The 22,830-nt window shown below is 31.9% G+C and overlaps 1 protein-coding gene across 4 annotated transcripts in view; it reads right to left on the reverse strand.

Annotated features, from left to right (window-relative positions):
* Positions 1-1,072: 1,072 nt before the first annotated feature.
* Positions 1,073-22,830, reverse strand: part of LOC145725675 (uncharacterized) — a 33,215-nt gene continuing 11,457 nt past the window's right edge. For 2 of the 4 annotated variants that reach the window (XM_081974512.1, XM_081974513.1), the window contains 11 exons: positions 19,029-19,248; positions 17,440-17,538; positions 13,142-13,240; positions 11,402-11,605; positions 10,799-10,996; positions 10,640-10,738; positions 6,867-6,965; positions 3,601-3,795; positions 3,314-3,542; positions 3,133-3,261; positions 1,073-2,675 (listed from right to left, as the gene is read on the reverse strand). In XM_081974512.1, the coding sequence (XP_081830638.1) occupies positions 2,587-2,675; positions 3,133-3,261; positions 3,314-3,542; positions 3,601-3,795; positions 6,867-6,965; positions 10,640-10,738; positions 10,799-10,996; positions 11,402-11,605; positions 13,142-13,240; positions 17,440-17,538; positions 19,029-19,226 (1,638 nt within the window). In that variant the 5' untranslated portion in view covers positions 19,227-19,248 and the 3' untranslated portion in view covers positions 1,073-2,586. The remainder of the gene's footprint in view (positions 2,676-3,132; positions 3,262-3,313; positions 3,543-3,600; positions 3,796-6,866; positions 6,966-10,639; positions 10,739-10,798; positions 10,997-11,401; positions 11,606-13,141; positions 13,241-17,439; positions 17,539-19,028; positions 19,249-22,830) is intronic. The other 2 variants (XM_081974514.1, XM_081974515.1) reach the window with 2 other exon arrangements.

Raw genomic sequence — 22,830 nt, forward strand, 5'->3', positions numbered from 1 at the left:
TTACTAAGTTAAAATACTAAGAATTTCAGTAGCAAAAACCGTAATAAACTGCAATAATTGTTCCTAAGCCAAAAAAAAAACAAGTTTATAATGTGAAAAGTTGTCGAATTTAATTTATTGCTACCAACGCACTGCTGTCAATCAGTCTTTGGAAAATTTGTTTTCGTTGAGCGAAGAAAACAAAACTTAATCGTGTTAATCTCTTAACTCTCAACTTGCCTGTCGCTGGGACAATACATTTTAATTAGATCAACCCCTAAATCCCCGAAGTGTCTTCGGGGGGCATGAGTGGAATGCATACGCGCAAGAAAATCAATTTGGACCCAACTTTTGCTCCCATTTACGTGTTCGAACTGAAACAAATTTCAAGTACTTAAAACCCTTAAAGTTTTTTTATCAATCCTACAGATATTGTTTTAAAGCATTTATTTTTGATTCATTGATAAACCCAAATGACCAGTAAAAGTTCTATTTTGACAAAACGAGATAACCTATGTTACATTATATACATTACATTACCTACTACAGCTTTAGGAATCAGGTTAATACTTTTTATCAAAATACGCCTTAAGTTAATTCCGAAAACACCGAATGTGAATATCTTATCGCTAATTCAACTTTTGATGCAAGTTCTATTTCAATGTTGTCTTCTTAGGCTACTTTGACTGTGCCCAAACCATAACTGTCCCTTTAACTGAGATTTTACAACCGAACCTAAGTGTATTTTGGTGCAAACGAGTTAACCTAGTCTAGTTATATTTACTTAGTTATCATATTTTATAAACAAAATATCGTAAAAACGTAAATTTGCTATTTGGTAAAGCACCCATTTGAGTCACCTATTTTTCAGGAATTTTTGTTATGTGTCTTTTAAGGTTCTCTCCATTTTTTCCACTGACTTTCTACCAGTTTTAACTGTGCTTCAAATCTAAATGCTTTCTTTCAGTTTAACAGGGTTTTCATACAGTTTCAAGCTATAAAGCATATGTCTCAATTTTTAAATGCATAGTATCCTGCTAGATACAAACTTAAAATCAGTTGGGAGATTAAATTTACCAAATTAAAAAATCACTTTTTAAATAAAAGATTTTATTATTTAGTTCGTCAAAACTTATATACATAATCTTAGTTTATTAAAGCATCATTTAACAATTTGATAAGAAGGCCTAATGGGCTATGAGGGAAAAATTTACTTTAAATTCCTAAGTTATATTAGTCATTTAAACTTTCGTTTTTGCATGATCAAAAGTAAAGCAACCAACGACATTTTTGTTACTAACTCTAAGGCAAGAACTTTGGTCCAAATGAATTGAGGATGGCAATTTCCCAATTTCTTAATAAGTCCGAAACTGGACACACTGGTGATATGTTCAAAAGGCTTCGACGGGACGCTAAAGGCACTAATCTAACCAACAGTAGTATTTATTTTAACTATGGTATGTGATTCTTAATATACATTAGAATGTCCAGCAAGTTATTACAATATATTTTAACTGATTTTGAGTATCTTGAAGCAAATTAACTTGTACAATGTACAGTTGCCGAGAGATAAAATTGTACCCCCAATTTGCTGCAGTGAACTGCCTATTTTTACCTACCATCTCACAGTAACGTCAGTTTTTGACCACATGTGTCAGTGAAATAACCTTCGAATATACAAAAGTATCCTAATTAACTCTATACAATCCGTATTAACAGTTAATAGATTATTTTTATCTTTTTTGTCATTGCTTCTTATTTTAATAAGTCAAATCAACATTAACCCTAAACCAATGAGTATGAGAAGATTAATATTTTACAGGTAAGCCCTATTTACTCAAATATGATACAGTTTTGTGGCACGTTTTTATCTGACGCCAACTGTAATTTTAAGTCGCAGGTTTATAGTAAAATCTGTCATTTTGTGAAAAGTCTAGATAATTTATGAAACGCCGGAATATCACCTTACAGGATATGCCTTCTTGTACCAAAAACTTCTTATTTCTCATCCTTCTAGACTAAAGAAATGTAAAATAAAAAATATTGCAACACTTGAGGTAATGAGAGGTTTGCAACAACTTGATAGACATCCTGTTCAGCATATATGTACACACACAGGCATTTCCATAAAAATGTTTGAAGTACAGAAACGCTAATAAAAAAAAAGACAATGTAACACAAGTAAAACAACTTAACTTTATAGTAGAAATCAATGTACCTAAATAAGACGTTGTAAACCATTGATGACAGTATAAACCGAGATATAAACGAATGTAAAAAGAAGTCAATTTTCAAAATAAACCAAAAAAATTGTGTAAAGTTTTAAAATAGCGTACTTACATTAATTAAACATTGGTTAACTAAATCATAATAACGAATATTTACATCTCTATGCAAACAGTTCACTTAATAAGTAGTATTAACTTAAGCGCTTGTTTATTATTAAAATGAAAAAATTATTACTGGAAGATTTTTCTTGATAAATGCCCTAAATAATCATCTGAAATACTTAACCTAACCTAACCTAATATTGTAATATTAAATTATACAGTAATAAAATATTAAGCAAGTTATTTTATTTACAAATTATGCACACAATTTCCATATCTAGCTTATCGTACATTTGTTGCATTTGTCTTTTCGATTACCACGTTTTCGAGCCTCATTTTCTTGGTCAATTTTTCGCCTCAGGGTGTCTGAAATATAGAGAGACAATGAGTTATATTTTCATATTTATAGAGGAAAAAATTGCTTTTTGTTGTTAAACGGAAATCGACGAGACTAACTTATATAAATTAGTTGTAGTAATCAATAGGTAATGTTTGAATTTGTGTGAAATCTAACAAAATTATAACTAGCTTGGACCGCATAGAAAAAAATATGATATAGGGTGTTATAGCTGATCAGAGAACAATTAGCTGTACGTCATCATCTGAGTTCTTTGTAATTAAAGAAAAATCCATTACATCCGTTACATGTCCTTTGTATTTAAATTTGTATAAACAACAAAACAACAGACATTTATTGATATTGAAGTTCGTAAAATCGATAACGTCACTGCCAACTGCAGTGGCTGGCATTGTGCAATACCAATTTAATACTTACTAAACATAAACCATAGATATGTAAAAAGACAAAAATAAAATTACTAACCAGCTAAAGGCTTTTTGCCAATAGCTACCAAGCTTTCATAGAGTTCTTTTATAGGATTAACATCTGGACTGAGCCCATGTGCCCAAATCAGCATCATCCTAAAACCGTGCTCTTTATAGCTTGATGGTCCTACAAAAAATTGTTTTTTATTCACTTTGATTTAATTTCAGCAGCGTTTTACCATTATATTGATGTTCGATGGCTTTGATTTGATCATCGGTGAAAGCCCAATGATACGCTAATTTTTTCCATTCTTGGTGTCCTAAATATTTATAAGCCAATTTATATAGGATCTCTTTCAGTCTTTCGTATTCCTTCGCCCTGCCTTCGTCCTTTGAATTAGACCGCCATCGTCTGCTCAGTTTCCTCTTCAGACTCGAACCGTCTCTTTTACCGTCCGATTCGTGATCCTTAAAGATTTTAAGACAATTAGTTTTAAGAATTTTCCTACAGGTTCAATGTTCTTACATGACCTGGATAATCCAGTCTGGCAGTTTTAATTATCATATCCACGATGGCAGTAAAACTTCCCCTGGCGGCAATATAAAGGGGTGTTCTGCCACCCTGCTCCCTTTGTTCTATATCAGCACCGGCGGCTAATAGCAGCTTACATATTTCCGTGTGGCCCATTTCTGCTGCAATGTGAATTGGCGTTTGCAATCTCTGAAATGAGAAAATGTATGCGATTTTCTGTAACACTGTAATTACAGAGTTATAAAGTGTCTGACGCTACTAATAATTCGCCCTGTATGGGGGTTGTGAAAAATTGTTCACACAAAATCTACGGTAACAGAAAGAATAATTCTCTGGACAAAAACAGAAGCAACATTTTCTTAGTCTAATGTGTCAGTCGATCTGGAGTGAGTTAATAAAAGTGAAACTATTTAACACATGACTAGTGTTATAAATATTTTATCATCAACTGTCAAATTAGTCATATTCGCTTTAGACAAACTGGCACATGTCACCACTTGCATTTTGCATCATCTTTGCCAAAACCTTTGGTTTACGAAAAGGTTATCTGCTCATTTTGGTGGTTTTCTACTGGTTAAGTTAAAAATGTTTAGTTTAAACGTTTTTTTTTTACTTTAACTTAACATTTTTATGGAACGTTAACCGATGATTTTTGATAGTTTTACAGGGTGAAATATGCGTTTTTATTTTTCTACAACTATCAGACTTGACTTAGACAAGAGATATAATACTGAAAATAACATCAAAAACGCCAAAAGTTAAGTACTTTCTCCAGTGCTGGATTAAACTCCTTTCCTTTTTCCATTTTTAATCTCAAAAGAGTCACGTGACCCTTTGCACTTTAAAAAAGTCACGTGACTTTAAAATTATCAGTCTAAACGTGTAAACTGTCAGGTAAAAATAGTCCCGCGATTCAGTGTATCAGTTTAAAACTAAAAACGGTTACGTGACTCTTCAAATAACATTTTGACATTTAAAACTGTCACGTGACTTTATTAATTAAATTTTTAATCTTAAAAAAGTCACGTGACCTTGATAATTAAAGCTGATGTACCCGTAAATGTCACCTTTGTTTCAAAATATTAGTTTAAACTGAAAAACGGTCATGTAACCCCTCAAATAATATTTTGCCATTTAAAACAGTCACGTGACCTTTAAAATTAAATTTGATGATTGAAAATGTCACGTGACAGTTTTTACTTTAAAAGGTCACGTGTTTTTAAAGAAAACTACAGTTTAAACATTCAAAGTCATGTGACCTTTATTAGGATTCCGTTTTAACGTTAAAAAAAATCACTAGACCGTCGAAACAGAATTTGAAAAAATTGATGATTGAAAATGTCACGTGACAGTTTTTACTTTAAAAGTCACGTGTTTTTAAAAAAAAACTACAGTTAAACTTTCAAAGTCACGTGACCTTAAATAGGATTCCGTTTTAACGTTAAAAAAATCACTACACCTTCGAAACAGAATTTGAAAAAAAATGGAAATTGTCACGTGACCTTTAAAAATAAATTTGATGATTGAAAATAGTCACGTGACAGTTTTTACTTTAAAAGTCACGTGTTTTTTAAAAAACTACAGTTTAAACTTTCAAAGTCATGTGACCTTAAATAGGATTCCGTTTTAACTTTAAAAAAATCACTAGACCTTCGAAACAGAATTTGAAAAAAATGGAAATAGTCACGTGACCTTTAAAATTAAATTTGATGATTGAAAATAGTCACGTGACAGTTTTTACATTAAAAGTCACGTGTTTTTAAAAAAACTACAGTTTAAACTTTCAAAGTCATGTGACCTTTATTAGGATTCCGTTTTAACGTTAGAAAAATCACTAGACCTTCGAAACAGAATTTGAAAAAAAAGGAAATTGTCACGTGACCTTTAAAATTAAATTTGATGATTGAAAATGTCACGTGACAGTTTTTACTTTAAAAGTCACGTGTTTTAAAAAAAAACTACAGTTTAAACTTTCAAAGTCATGTGACCTTTATTAGGATTCCGTTTTAATGTTAAAAAAAAATCACTATACCTTCGAAACAGAATTTGAAAATAATTTAAATTGTCACGTGACCTTTAAAAAAAATTTGATGATTGAAAATGTCACGTGACAGTTTTTACTTTAAAAGTCACGTGTTTTTAAAAAAACTACAGTTTAAACTTTCAAAATCATGTGACCTTTATTAGGATTCCGTTTTAACGTTAAAAAAAATCACTAGACCTTCGAAACAGAATTTGAAAAAAATGGAAATAGTCACGTGACCTTTAAAATTAAATTTGATGATTGAAAATAGTCACGTGACAGTTTTTACCGTAAAAGTCACGTGTTTTTAAAAAAACTACAGTTTAAACTTTCAAAGTCATGTGACTTTTATTAGGATTCCGTTTTAACGTTAAAAAAAATCACTAGACCTTCGAAACAGAATTTGAAAAAAATGGAAATTGTCACGTGACCTTTAAAATTAAATTTGATGATTGAAAATAGTCACGTGACAGTTTTTACCATAAAAGTCAAGTGTTTTTAAAAAAAAACATCAGTTTAAATATATAAGGAAAGTTGTAGGAAATTTTATCCTCTACAAGAGTTTATTAAAGAGTTTTTGTCCTTAAGGAGTTACAAAGTAAAATGTGACAGTTGTGAATCTAAGTCCACATTTCGACTGGAAAATAGGCTTGTGTTATCACTTTCAATGCAATATGCATATGTGAAGTGACATTTCTTGTTTTTCTCCAATATTTTTACATCCTCAAGAGGCTCAATGAGAAATAGTATTCATATGGCCTATTGCATTTTCGTATGTCTGTTCCCTGACGATTTATTTACTATACTATTTGTGTTTTTCCGCTTTATACCGCTTTCAAAAATATGCTGCTCGGTGCTTTTAATACTACTAGCACCCCTCTACTGAACTTTCAGTGAATTAATTTGAATTTTAGTAAGTTTTTACTTTTAAAATTATCCTCCAAACAATTCCCTGACGCTATAGAATACAATCTGAACATTACCCATACATTTCACTTCTCTTAATACTCTAATTAGTATTCGAACTTGAACGAGAGCAAAATTACGTTCTAAACCTAAACTTTAATTAATGTTGTAAAACTTAGTTAAGTATCATTATTAGCTTACTAAAGTAGTCACTTTATGAGCTCCGTTTCAATTAAAGTTTAAATGCAAATACACGCAAAGCTTGACGAATCGCATGCATATTTGATTGGCCTGAATATAGTAGAATCCTAAAATATAATAGGGTATTTACCTTATTCAAACAGTTCAAATTCGCCCCTTTATTTATCAGCATTTCAACGGTCTCGACCTCGTTCGCTTGACAGGCCATATGTAGGGCGGTGTTACCGCTCTGGAAACAATAAAAAGCAATATATTATTGAATTATATACAGTTGAAGTGTGAAAATTACAGTCAGTTTAATGCAAATAAAGTGATTTTTAAAGTGACTAGGAAAAGGAGTATTCAAACAAATTATAAAGTACCTAATAATAGAGAAGTTTTCTTACTTTACAACCATCATATTAACTAGCTAAAAAACACTGTTGAAACTCTTGTTACACACACATAAGGTACTATTAGTATCCATTTTCAGCTAGATAAACATATAAGTAGAAAGGGTTTCTATTTGCTCTATTACTAAATTTGTCAAGGAAGTTAGAGATTGAGCTGGCATGGAAACAAACCCTCTAATATTTCAGCAAACTTATAAGATTTATTTTACAGCAACCGGGATTGCCAACTTGTGCGGTTTATTGCTATTTGAGCGCTATATAAGGCTTACTTAGGAAATTACTGTGTAATACACTAAAAAATGAATTATCTATCACAACCACTTAACCCAAAATCGGATTTTCTATTCTACTGCTGCAATTAAAAGCAATTTTATTTTAAATGAACTGTGTTAGATATAGATTATTATACTAGTGTCAACTTTTTGCATAAAGGTCGTAAATTTGGCAAGCCTGTAATGTAAAAGAAGCTTTTAAATCTTAATACCGGGGTCTAAGAAACTATAAAATATGTACTGGGGGTTTAAACGGAAGCAAGGCTTTCCTTAGCGTAACTCCTCGTTGATTAATATCCTAAATTAAAATTTGAATCCGCTATTTTTATATACTCGTACTTTTTACTTTTAGGTATTTTTTATGTCCTTGTATTTTTCCTATGATTTAGGCCTGTGCAAGGCATCTAGCATTAAAAAAAATCAAAATCTGTTAAAGGAAAGCAATATTTTTGTCGGTGAGTGTATGGGATTTTTATTAAAAAAATCTTGGAATTTACAAGTTTTATTTTTTGCTGCACCTCTGTCTCTGTGCCTTCTTTTAATAACCATGTTCTATTTAAAGAAAGATCATAATTGACTATTCAAATCTTGTCTTAAAGTCTTTTTTCTAATGTTCACAGATTTTCCTAAATGCACCAACCAGGACAACTGAGATGGACTTATAAATTACAAATTAAAATGTTCCGTTTTCAACCAATTCAGTAAAAAACTGTACACTGTTTTTCATCAGTTTTTTACAATGCTTCGTTATAAAGTACAGCATAAACGTACAGTTACAGCTTAGTTAAAACTTCAGAACAAGTTGGATCGTTAAAGTTAACTCTATTACCTGCCTGAAACTTTGGTTAACATTCCACAATTTAATGCTCCAATGCAGAAAATAATATTATTCTTCTTTATTTTTTTTGTTACAGTTTCTAGTAAGCTGAATTTAGTTTTTTTAGTCTAATTAAAGTGATGTTTCAGTACTCTCAGTTTGTGTCACATTCTCTTCAGTTTGTCACTTTCTTGACAAATTGACAAACAATATTTTTAGTTAACGCCTTCATCAGGTTGGTCGTACATTACATTGGTCGTAGAAAAAATTAGATGCGCAACTCTGGAGTAAACTGCTTTTTTCACCTTTGAACTTTGATTTTGAAAATTGTTCGCGGGCGTAAATGTTGCACTTTCCTCCCTAGTTGCGCAAATAACTATTTTATCATTTGAAATAAATAAATAAAGTGTATTAATAGTACTTTTCAAATTTCAGCTAAAACTAAAACTTGCTGACGTTTTTATGAAATTTTATGTTTGCTGAGTAGATTAAAGTCGAGGGGTAAACCGCTGAGTACAATTTTGTACACTAATTCCTAATATACCAATAATTTCCACTAATTCCTTGTAAAGCCCAGTAATTCCTAATAACTCCCAATAACTAACTTAACCTAACAATACTCACAAATTTTTTGAATTACCACGACTGGAGAGTCTTTCTTAATAAGAAAATATGCGTGCAACGATTTAACCGGAAGTAGATATCAACTGCTGCTTAGTTTAAATGGGACACCTTGTACATTATTGCATTTTGAGATTCCACGTCATATTCTAGACATATTTCGTGTATTAATGTCATACATTTATCTGTATCCGTTTCTGAGATATTTACCGTTCTATGTGAAATTTAATATTTTTAGTCTCCAAAACAATAATTTTAATTTATGCGTATTAGAAAACGTTTTTTTCTTGGTTTTTGTATTAGGTCACTTATTTGAGACATGTATTCTTTAAATTGATACATTGAACCACCCTGTCAAAATAATCGAGTTATTGAAGGTTAAAGTAGGAGCTGTCAAATTCAGTCAAAACCGTCTTTATTGTCAAACAACTCGTTTATTTGCAACACTTTGTATAGACTTTTATATGTCAATGGATAGAAAATATAATGGGCTTTCTAAAAATATGGCCATTTGTGTCGATAGGGTGCTTCGCTTGGCCGCCAGAGGGCTCCAAAACTAATTAAACGTTTTTCGTGACTGTAACTAACTTCTTTAAGGTTTTTTTTTATTGGGTCAGGTGCGGCCCTGCTATTTGGCACAAACTAGCACCGTGAGGGTCAAATTTAGAGCCGTAGCAAAACTGAAGAAATAAAATCATTAAAGTCGATTTTCGCTTGCACTAAGTGGCCAACATAACGCAAAACCCATTGGAATAGTGGTAGTGTTTCAGGCAAATTTGACCCTTACGAAAATTGTCATTTGCAAAATCGGGTTTTCAAAAAAAAAGTTATGCATTACATCGTAGTAGACCTAGTAGTTCATGTAACCGTGTTTTTCTAATTTTCCAGGGTCAAATTAGCCCTAACAAATCAAAAAGTGTTTCTAGGGCACCCTGTTTGTAAAACGTAAATAACATGCGTATTTCTAACACTTTGTATATACTTTTATATGTCGATGGATAGCCAATGAAATGAGCTTTCCATTGACGTAGAAAAGTCGGTTGATTAGTGGTACCGTTTAGCCACTAGAGGGCGTCAACTTTGACCAATTTTTTTTTATGTATCCTTTTGTTTAATATTCCAAAATCCGCTTAATTGCACTATTTTTGCTGGAGTTTTATACGTCAATGAAGAGCCAATGGAATGACCTTTCTAAAAAGTTCCAAAACATGGATTGATAGGTTAGACGGTTTGGCCGCTAGAGAGCGTCAAAGTTGACTATTTTTTTTTATGACTTTTTTCGTGCATCCTTTTGTTCAATCTCCAATAACTCGTTTATTTGCACCACTTTTAGTAGTGTTTTATACGTCAATGGATAGCCAATGCAATGAGCTCTCTAACAGTCTCCCAATTTGAATGGATAGGTTAGACAGTTCGGCCGCTAGAGGGTGTCAAAATTGACTAATTTTTTCATTCATTTTGGGTGCATTCTTTCGTTCAATCGGCAGTAACTAGCTTATTTTCCACCCTTTGTATAAACTTTTATATGTCAATGTATAGCCAATGAAATAAGCTTTCTATTGATTAGTTTTTCGACAATATATTTTTCGTACTTAAAATAATGGTAAAACCAACCAAAAATTAAAAAATAATTTTTTTTAGTTCTTTTTCTTACAAAATAAAAAAATAATATTATGAAAGTCCCCACTTTTTATATACTTAAATGACTTAAGGAATACTTAATATGGAAACTTGAAATTTGACAGTTGAGTTTTTATTTTCAATGCTTATAATGTATTTAGTTATATCTCAATCATCTTACCTGATTTTGTACCGATAAAGAAGCCCCATGTTGCAGCAAACATTCCAAAATACCCCTGCTACCTAGACTAGCAGCTATATGTACGGACGTGTTTCCTTTCTACAAATTAACTTAATTAATATTTAATTAACCAACTTAATTAAAATAAACGTTCATTACCAAATTTTCATTGTCTGGATCAGATCCGCTTTCAAGTAAGATTTGCACCACCCGATTTTGTTGATGTTGAACAGCTAAATGCAAGGGAGTGTTTCCTTGATTGTCACGTGCTTCCATGTCGGCTTCCCTAGCCAATAGCATTTGGGCTACCTCCACGTGACCACCTTGAGCTGCTTCATGTAGAGCTGTTTTGTTTTCCTAGATTGTTCATTTTATAAATCAATTTTCTATGATATTCAGAGACAAATAAATTAAATGTTTTTTTTTACAGACTAAATGTTGATTTGGCCCTTAGCGAGTTGGATAAGCGGGAAAATTAAATGTAGTGTGTCTTACAAACTTTGTGACTAAGTGAAACTTGGTATTCAATTTGTCTCTCAGTATTTAAGAAAATATTATTGAAGTCATTGAATGCAATTTTTACGAGACATTTATTAGCAGCCTAGATATACATCACAGTGGCTAAAATTGGTAATGTTTTTTGAGATTGGCTTGGTTTATTAGAAAGTCGCAGCACAATCACAAATACAGACCAACCCTGTAGAATGAATAATTCTCTACCGTAATGTTTTGTTGGAATAACAGTAGCCAAAAACTTGATACCTTGTTTTTCCTATCCAAGCTGGCACCCATTTCTAAAAGACGTTTTACAATTACGACGTGTCCGTTAGCGGCCGCATGAAATAGCGCCGTTTGTCCGTCGGCGTCGACGGCGTCGATCTGGACGTCTTCCAACGTATCCAGAAGGAAATCTATGACTTCCGCTCTGTTATTTCTAGCTGCACATATTAGTAGCGTGTACTGGGCCTGATAAATTAAGTGGTGACATATGAATTTGTCGCATTGTTATCGATGCCAATAAGGAAGCGGAACGTCAATGCTAGAGCGATGCGTTTTGATGATAATAATCACGTGACAATCATGCAAAGTTTTAATAAATTAAGACAAAAATATAATCAACGCATGCACAGAAAATCAAACTAAATTAGGATCACGTCAGTTTTCCAAAAGTTGTTTTGACGTTGTTTGACTAGTTTTTGTCAAACCGATTGTTCAAAACTTTTAGCCTTATTGACGTATGTTGTAGTAGTTATTAGACTCTTTAAGTGGCAGCAAAACCTTATACGTAATACGTTATTTCACCACCTACACATGCAAAAATAACGGATAACGGCTTTAACGTAACTTTTACGGACTATAACGTGTACGTTATACGCAACCCGCAAACAGGTTTCTGTCAATCAACGTTTTATGATTCATGTCATTTTTCAAACAAAACATGAAACAATCAGATTTCAATTTGCGCTTTAGATTTACAAAAGAGTTAATTTACATTTTTTGGCAATAGAAGTATATGGGCAAAACCCATGTAAACACTCCAAGAGATGGGAGAGCCATAGAGCTCTTTTCTTATCACTATATTATTTTCATTATGCAAGTGCATAAGAATCAAATCATCCAAGTCGTCTTCATCTTCCGAGACGAAATCTAGAATGGCAATTTCAAAAATGTCATTCATTATGTGGCATACGTGTTATAAGTATACAACATACAAAGAAAACAAAAACGCCTACAGTACATATAAACAGTAAATATCAAAGAAAATTTAAGAGAAAACACGAGGTTGACAGATTTCCTGACTTATATTGTCATTTGATATTTGAAATAGCCTATACCGTGTAAGGTAAACTTAAAACAAACTTAAAGTAAATTTTGACATAAACGCAAAATTCTTAAATACGTACGTCATCTTAAGTATTACGTATTACGTCTTCCTGCCACTTAAAGTGTCTATTATTCACGTTGACAACATTGAAGTTTTGTTCGGCTGTGACGTCATCTTAGTGTACTTTGATTTTCCCTATACAACTTCAATCTTCCAATATCGCTTTTGTATCCTACAGATTGAAGAACATAATCCAATCATTGGAAGGAATTTTTCAAAATTTACAAATTTACTGATAAATACAATTTCCAAACTTGTCAAATCAACAAACTTAAATTATGTTTCCAATCTAAAAAAACAAAAAGTTTTAAATTAAATTTATTCTAGGGTGGTCGGAAACGGCTAAAGATAATTGAATTCTTTTGAAGTGTACCGAAACAGAAGTGATAGAGCTTTTAAATCAGCGGTTATAAAGTAAATGAAAAGTCGTTTGAAAAATGGAGTTTATGACCTTTGGCAATATGAAGACATTTTACTGTCTCTCTTAATTTCGTTTGTATATAAATGGCTCAAGTCAGGTCACGCTAGATTTATTGGTTAGTGGATGGTCTAAAAGGGATGATTCGGTGCAATATATTATGCATGCATATTACCTATCATATGATAAGGGTGTATACCTTTGTCACAGCGTTAGTACAAGCTCCTGAATTTATTAGTAATTGAACTGCCCTTGGATGGCCATGCCAAGCTGCCATATGTAATGGTTGCATTCCATACTGTAGGAAATAAACACACAACTTGTTAGAATACAACTAAAAGTTTATTTAAAGAGCAAAAGTGAAGTTTTCAGTTCTGGTTAAATATCTGTTTTGCAATTGTTTCAATAAATTGTTTAGTTACAACAGACAAACAACAGAGTGTTACAAATTTGATGCATTAGCATTGCTATCTCAGAAACTATAGTTGAAGAGCTTTAGTTAAATGGAGACAAAGTTGCGTATTTTATTTGCTAAATAATTTGGTAAAAAAATTCAAGAAATGTTCGTTACATCCAGAGATATCCGACAAAAACCGAAAAACTAAAATTTCTTTTTAATTTTTTTATCACTTTAGTATCGATTATTTGAAAAAATCAATGGCACCTTCTGGAGGCACTTTTTCAAGAAAATAATGTTAGTATTTAGTATTTAATTACGACGTTTCGTTTTTTAGATACAATCATCAGCTTCAAATTCTCAAGTTTTACAGTTACTAAGTTCCCACGTGCGATCAAATTCTATGTAAATAATACCGTCACGTGACAACATTAACTCTGTTTTTTATTGAAAACAAAAGTATTGGGCAAAGGCAGTAGAAAATCCCAACACTTTAGCAATTTGTTTTCTTTAAACTTAAAGTAAACTGCTCGTCGAAAAGAATGGGACGGCAAAATTTTGGGTCATTTTTGAGCGGCTGTTTCTTCAAATTGATTCACTCGATTTTAATAATTCTTTGAGCATTAAAAGGTATTTTCTTTTCTCTTTTTGATGACCTAAATAATATTTTTGAAAGTTGTCACGGATCCGAGTATACAGGATGTGACTGAGGTGTAGTCAAAAAAATGGAAAATTTGGTCTAACGCCATTTCTCGTAAAACAAATTTTATGTTTCAAAATAACCTTAATCGAGTCTTGTAGTCAATATTTCTAGACATTTTTGCCAGTTTGGTGATTAAGGGCCGTTTACAAATTTTACTGCAAAATTTTTACTTTTCTTGTCAAATCAGTCCAAATCAAATTTTTATGATAAATCTTGGCATGTTCAGTGATTTTAATGGAAAATAATGATATTGGATAAAGAAGAACACTATTGGTTTAATAATCCAATTCATATATCTATCACCAGTTTGTAACCTTGCTAACTCCTTTCTTTTTCCACAAAAGATTTAAAGAAATGGTTAAATTAAAAACAAGAAAAGTACGTAAAAATAACCCCATTTTTGAAATTTTGCAATAAAATTTGTAAATGGCCCTTAAAATCACCAAACTGGCGAAAACGTCTAGAGATATTGACCACAAGACTCGATTAAGATTATTTTGAAACACAAAAATTATTTTGGTGTCCCATTTTTTTTGACGAGCAGTTTATATAAACTTTGACTATCTTTGTAACCAAAGTAGTCCATGTATTGTAATGGACAAAAATTAAGTATAGGATTACTAGTAGTGGGAAAACCCGGCCTTAATAGTCTCTCTTAATAGATTAAGGCAATATTGTTCAAACTTGTGCAGTTTACATTTTTAACAAAGTCAAATACAATAGAAATTCTTCTTTATGCCTTCTTTATTCTCGTTACGGAAATACAGGTATGTTCAACATGTAAATCAGTTCTGAGTTCCTCAGAATTCAAATCAGAATTTTCATTCAATTTAGAACAAAAAAGTTATCTAGTAACTTTTCGGTACACCTTTCCGTTTTCGAGTAAAAATTATAAATCATGAAAATGTATGGAATGTTTGTAAGTGTTCGAGTAGAGTGTCGATGGAAAAGAAAGCAAGATTGTCTTGTCCTTCTTTTAAGAAAAATTCGTATTTATTTAGTTTCGATATTCGCTAGAAACTGGCAGTATTTTGCCATTTTTTCACTAAAAAAGTGAATAAAACAAAATCTGAAAACTACATAAACCAGTTTTAAAGTTTCCCGTTTCTTTAAAGTGCAACCATGAAAGCTTTTAGTGAACAATCAACAAATTAAATTAATGGAAGCCAAACTAAACTTAGGTAAAATAAAGTTTTTACAGTTTTTCTGTTTACCGTGCTTCTAAGTTTCGCTCTGCATGTTTAATAGCTTCATTACCTTTTACCATAACACTAGATTTTTTTAGTTTTTTTTTTGCTTTAAAGGTTACAAAAATGTAAATTTTTAAAACACGTGCAGTGAACAAAATTTGATATTGTTATTCTGCCTTAAGACACTCACAGCATTTTAAAATTACACAGTTTTAAAAAACCTTCTAATATCATTAAAGTAGGTAAATATTAATTAACTGACTAACTCTCATCAAATTTCTTTTCAGAATTATTCTGTGTGTGTGTTTTCATATCCCTTTTAGCCATAACTGCTTTCAAAAACATCAAGCCCTTGTTTGTATTTTATTTATTTGTTATTTCATCTTTGTGATTTTCTAATTAACTTTTCCATCCCGAGGCAAAAAACGTTCAATTATACACTGGTGTGGGTTTTACAGGCGATTTGGTCTCTGACTGTTCTTTCAAACTGTGTTTCTGTCAGTTCAAACTTTGACACGGCTTTTCTCCTTGACTGTACCAAATTTTATAGTGTTTTTTATGTTACTGGATAGGAAATTTAATGAGGATTCCAAAAATATACCTAAAACTGTAATTTTCTCACTTTAAGTGGGTTTTACACGCGATTTGGTCCCTGACTGTTCTTTCAAACTGTATTTCTGTCAGTTCAAACTTTGACACGGCTTTTCTCCTTGACTGTACCAAATTTTATAGTGTTTTTTTATGTTACTGGATAGGAAATTTAATGAGGATTCCAAAAATATACCTAAAACTGTAATTTTCTCACTCTAAGTGGGTTTTACAGGCGATTTTGTCTCTGACTGTTCTTTCAAACTGTATTTCTGTCAGTTCAAACTTTGACACGGCTTTTCTCCTTGACTGTACCAAATTTTATAGTGTTTTTTATGTTACTGGATAGGAAATTTAATGAGGATTCCAAAAATATACCTAAAACTGTAATTTTCTCACTCAAAGTGAGTTTTACAGGCCATTTTGTCTCTGAATGTAGTTTCAAATTGCGTTTCTGGCCGTTCAAACTTTTTCCTGACTGCCAAAATGTGCTCAAAAGTTGCAAAAATCAGGGTTTAAAAAAGTTTTCTTGCAGTATTCGATACAAAAGGTGTTTCTAAGATTGATGACAGTTATTTTTTCAGATTTGCGTCATTTTTCTCATCTTAAAAACATATTATTTGTCATAATTTAAACATGAGAAAATTGATAAAATAGACGAAAAGCTGCAAATGCTATTTTTTAATAAAAGCTACTCATTTATAAACAAGTTAAAATATTGGAACTCATTTGGGTCAAGAATAACTTGGTCAGAAAAATGTTACTTACTCATTTATCTGGTTATTGATAAACCAAAATCTCTAAAACAATAAATACCAAATGAAATCAGCCTTTATTTTTCAGGATTTTATTTTGACAATATTGACCGAAAATTACTTTAATTAATGACAGCCATGAGAAAAAAATGATATCTTTCAAGCAAATTTCAATTAGACTCACAAATTTAGTACATTTTCCTGTCACACTGAATTTTACTTTATCTTACCGGTAAATAACCGGTCACAGTAGTATGAGTAATGTAATAATCTGTTACATTTCCTCAACAACGTAGCTAATAATCGTTTATAAACGTTTTTCAACATTTGCAAAGTGACGTAAAATAAACGTTGATAAGCATTTCTTGATGTTGCAAATTGATTCAAGCGACATTTTTACTAGAATTTAAGGTTTCCCAGTTTACCAAAATCAACGTTAGGTTACGATTCAGTACAACGTTTCTTCGACGTATTTGGACTTATTGGGTGATAACGTTAAACAGAGGTTGATAAGTATTTCTTACATATGTTGAATTACCTTTGTTGCTGTTACAAGTTAATTCAACGTTGATTTAAGCGACATTTTTAATTCATTTGAACGTTGTCGAATTTTCTAAAATCAACGTTAAGTTGCGTTTCAGTACAACGTTTCTTCAATGTAGTTGTGTTTATTGGGTACCAAAATTATTTTACTACCTCGATTATTTCTGTGAACAGGTTAGATTGACAGGTTAGACACGTTGCTTGTAGTTTTCTTTAAGACTGTTCCTTTCTTCAGATTTGTCATTGAAGAAATCTACAATGCTGAAACTTCAGCACTTTTTGTTCTAAACCTAATGCTGTTTTAATATACATTTTTCTTACCTTATCTCTGGCCTCAATATCGCAATGTGCGTTTAACAGCATTTCCATAATTTCTATGTTACCCCTTGCCGAGGCCCAGTGAATTGGAGCTCGGCCATACTGAAACGGAAACACATAAATAAATTAAAATACAAATCGTTAGCGATCACATAAAAATGGCATAAATCCGCGTTTTCAGGCTAAACGAGGCGTTGCAATTAAGCATTGAATTAAATACAATATTTACTATCAAGTGTATGGGCTATTAAAGTGGATATACCCATCAATACGAAATTCAATAGCGTGCTTTTACGGGCTTTCAAAAGCTTTCCATAGAAAATGGAAATCAGTGGTTTCCAGTTTTGTCAATGCAAATTGAATGGACAGATTGACATCATTATTTTCTATCTGTTCGGTCACAGTTTCGGTTATCCTACTTTTCTGAATTTGAATATCGATAGTTTAGTTTCATGAATTCATGGTGGAGCGTTTTTCACAGTTTTCTTGGCGGATTTTAAGGTAATAAATCGCTTTATGGGTATAACGTGCGAAAGATAATGAGTGTTCTTAATTATTTAGAGCTTCTCGTTTTGTGTACGGGGACTGAAAAGCTTTTCAAATGAAAACTTGATGAAGATTAATTGGGGTTTAGTTTGTGTGCTCTTTTTAGCATTTTAAGAGAAGCTTCTAGGTGAGAAACAAACAATTAATTTTTGTCTGGAACTTAATTTTTATCAGTTTTGCTATTAATAAATATTACTGAATGTTCTATTATGATAATAAGTTTATTATTCTTTAAGCTCTAAATGTTTGTTTACGCATAGATTTCCATGGCGAAAACCATCACTTTACGACTTAAGATTTCCACCATTTTTCTCACTCTGCTCAGTGTCTCAGAACAACGGGCGGTAAAGTAAATACGAACTAATCTAAGTATTTAAACTGATTATTTGTGCGATTTCATAAATTATTTACGAACTTTCCATAACGGATCAGATTTTGCATTTTTTAGTGACATAATTTGTTATTTTTGCGATTTAAAGGCAAAACAAAATGGCTCGTGCTTTACATTTAGTCGGGAGGACAAAAGATAAAACTCGACAAAGGTAAAAACAGCAGCAGAGACAGAAAATCCGTGCTTTAAACATGTACATATTTCATTCGTAAATGCTTTTGTAATATCAAGACCTTTCAACAATCATGAATATTGCATCCTACAAATTGGATTAGTATTAAATGTTTAGCATTTTATATCATATTTTGAATCTTGTTGTTGTAACTAAAAATGATTTTAGTCTTTTCACAAAAATTATATGTGTATAGAATTATTACTAAAATTAGTTACATTAATATTTATTTTCATATCAACATATTATTATTATTTTGTCTGAATCAAATTAAAGCCCACAACTGAATATGTAAGAGAACGATTTGGTTAATTTGTAAGTGAATAATTCAAAGGAGAAAATTACTTCCCCGGCAAACGGATCAATTTCAGTTTCCACAAACACTGATTATTCTGAGGAAGCTTGTTAAAGTCTGGAACTAAACCACGAAAGAAGAAAGAGAAACACTATTAGCATTTCACTTTTTACTTTCAAATTACTTACGTTATTTCTTGAATTGACGTCTACAGGGTCCTTTAAAACTTTCCGCACGCCATCAGTGTCATTCTTGATGACAGCTTCATGGAGAAGAAGATCGTTTCTTTGGATGATGGCTCTTCTTTCCAATTCCTCCGGCGTGGAGGTCGGGGAGGGAGCATTAATTCGGTTTGGACAGCTTATGTACTGAATATGATTTGACATTGGTGTGGATTAGTGTAATTCTCTAAAATGAAGAAAGGAATATCAGTGTTCAAATATCAACCGAGCAAATGATGACGTAATCGTCATTTGTCTTGGTTTGCATTGTAGATAGTTTGTGTTTATGCTGATACATCAGAATGATACAACAAATACTATACAAATAGGATATCACGCTGAACCACCGCGATCCTTAAGAGAAAAACTGTAAAAAATTATCAAATTTTAACTGCCAGTTTCAGGTTCAGGTCACGTGACAATTGTTTAAATTTCAACCGTGTTTGGGATTTTTTTAGATCACGTGACTGGTCGGTATTGTATTGTATTGGTTTATTTTTGGTCACGTGGCGTTTTAAGAATTTTTAATGATCATTTTAAAAACATTTCAAAGTTTAGCGGTTATTTTAGACTATTTTGGTCACGTGACAGGTTTCTAACATTACAGCACCTATTTTTTTATATCACGACTAGTTTTCAAATTCCACATACAATTTATGAGTTACGTGATAGTTTTTCAAAATTTCAGCTGCTTTTTTCGTTTTTTTTTTTGGATCACGTGCCTGTTAACATTTCGACGAACAATAACAATTATTGAAAGCATTACTCGTAGAAGGGAAATTCGCACATATGAGATGTCGTCATCAAAAATTTACAACGGAACGATTCACAAAAATAGTGAACAGACTTTAGTGTGTGGTAATTTCTAAATTGTTTCATTCAATTAAGTGAAAAAATGCTTTCGCTGTTTGGTTGTAAAACAGTAGAAAGCTGCAACAAAGTTAAATGAAATTGTAAAATGATCGATTTCAGTTCCAAAAGAGAAATATTACAGTTGGACACGAAACGTATATGGTTGCGATTGAGTTTGGCTGAACATGTAAATGATTTTATTTTACCTGAGTTGATTAATGATAACAATTTTTTACTCCAATTTTAAGTTATTATTGTAAATGTTGCTAATAGTAACTGCTAACAGTTCAAAGATTAATTTGGAATACACACGATGTGTTCTCTAACATTTTCCATAATCTACTTTTTACATGTTCCAGAAGAAGAACATAGATGATGACGTAAACGATAATTGACTTGAACAGGACTTTACTTACACTGTAAAAGAATAACAAAACTTTAAAATACCTACTATAATACAATAATTCATAAAATCTAGCAGCTCAGCCTTCGATATGTTAAATTGGATAAATGGGGCTCGTTAAGAACGTAAATAACTTAATAATATTGATATATTAACAGTAACGTGTGCCAATTTACTTTTAGAAACTTGAATTTTGAATTTCCATGTTGCATTTCGATTAAGCGTGCATTGGACAAACAAAGGGAAAACGAGTAGAGGTACTTAAACCAATATTGCTTTTTCATCCCTTTGTTTGTTTTAAGTGATTGCTTGTGATAGATTTCCATGCACGAGTAGTAGCTTTTCTGTTATCATTTTAACTTGGTTTAAATTGTAACAAAGTATCAAACCATTATTACATATTATCAAACCAAATGAATAGACACTTTCTAACTGTAGTACCAAATTTATTAAGCAAACCAAAACTATTGCCATTTCAGTGTAACATAAATGAAAACAATCAATCAATGTTTCTCAAGCCTGTAACGAAAGATGAGTTGTTAGAAATCGTCGGTAAACTAAAAAATAATTACACTTCGGGAGATGACAATATCCCAATATGTATTGTTAAATCAAGTATAATACAACTTCTGGATATATTGAGGTATCTTATTAACAACTCACTGTGTGCTGGCATCTTCCCTGACGAGCTGAAAATTGCCAACATAAAGCCTTTATTCAAAAATAAGGGACAAACAGAAGACCCTAACATCTACAGGCCGATATTTATACTTCCCAGTTTCTCCAAAATATTCGAAAAAGTAATGAGTACTAGGATTCTAAATTTCTTGAATTGCAATAGCTTGATTGGCAAACAATCAGCATGGATATTTGACTGGCAGATTATCTTTCAATTTATCAAAACTGTTATGGACCACTTAGAGCACGGGGATATTGCTTTGGGTATTTTTCTGCATCTGATCAAGGCATACGATTGTGTTAATAACGAGAATCTGCTAGTCAAATTATCAAAATATGGGATAAGGAGAAAAGCAAGTGAATGGATCAAATTATATTTGTCAAATAGGCCGCAAAGAGTGGTAATAAATTCGGCAAAATCCGAAATAGGTATAAGCAATACGGGGGTTGCTCAGGGAAGCATTTTGGGTCCAGTTCTTTTTGTTATTTATATTAATGACATGTACAATATGGGAGAAGAATTTATGTTAACGAGCTATGCAGATGACACCAACATTCTACTATCTGGCTCAGACCTGCCTGGCCTTGTGGTCAAGGCTCAGGATGCCTTACACCAAACCTCTAATTGGCTCAAACAGAATCAGCTAATACTGAACACCGAAAAAACAAAGTTAGCAATTTTTAAAACAAAAAATAAACGTCTAACTGTTAATGATTCAATACATGTAAATAATGAAACTTACAGACTAAACAGTAACGTAAACTTGATGAGTTTTTGTTATGGGAGAGACATATTGAGCACTTGACCGTAAGGTTAGCCAGAATAGGTTACGGAATAAAAACAATCTCGCAATATGTAAGCTTGGACTGCGCAAAAATTGTATATCATGCAAACTTCGAATCTGTATTGCGATACGGAATAATTTTTTGGGGAAGTGATTTTAGAATACAGAAGGTTTTTGTAATACAAAAAAAGGTTATTCGAATAATACGGAAAATGAGTCCAATAACTAGCTGTAGAGGTGTTTTTAAAGAACTAAATGTGTTAACAACAATTGGTGTGTACATTTTTGAATGTTTAATGTTTGTATATAAGCATAAAGATAAGTTCAACATGACCCAAGTACGTCAATATAATACCAGATCTAATAGTGTGCCTCTACCAACTCACCGCCTGAAAAAAACTGAAAACGGTCCATATTATTCTTGTATTAAGTTATATAATAGTTTGTCAATGTCACTTAAGAATCAAACCAACGTAATATTTTTTAAGAAAGAGCTAAAATCATTGTTAATTAAAATGGAGCCATATTGTACACAGGAATATTATAACAAACTACAAGGTAGAAATTTGATCTAAGTAAGTAATGAGTAACCCTTTCTTTTGGTTTATGTTGGCATTGCGGATATTACAGTAAGATAGGTAAAAGCAGCATCCACCTATTGATTTATTGACGCTATTTCATTTTATGTACTATAAATATGTAATTTGAAATAAAGAAACATTATTATTATTATTATTATTATTATGCACGAGTAGCAGTTTTTCTGTTATCATTTTAACTTGGTTTAAATTGCAACAAAGTGACAAAAAACTTCCTTAAAATTCATTTGAAATAAAACAGTTTCGGAAGCGTTCCTCGGAACAAAACGACTGCGCTTCTTTCCAATTTATTTCCTTCACTTTGGCAGCGGAAAAGGGACATTTTAAGCTCCTTCTTTATTGCAATTTTTTCTAGGTCCTGTCTAAAGACACCCTACTCGTAATGATGAAATAGGAGGGTTTTGCGTCTCGTCCCTAAATGTAGGCATAAAATGATATCTCCTGGCGGCCTG

The sequence above is a fragment of the Ips typographus genome, linkage group LG2 (genome assembly GCF_016097725.1).
Source record: "Ips typographus isolate SLU linkage group LG2, UJ_Ityp_2.0, whole genome shotgun sequence".
In the NCBI taxonomy this organism is placed as follows: Eukaryota; Metazoa; Arthropoda; class Insecta; order Coleoptera; family Curculionidae; genus Ips; species Ips typographus.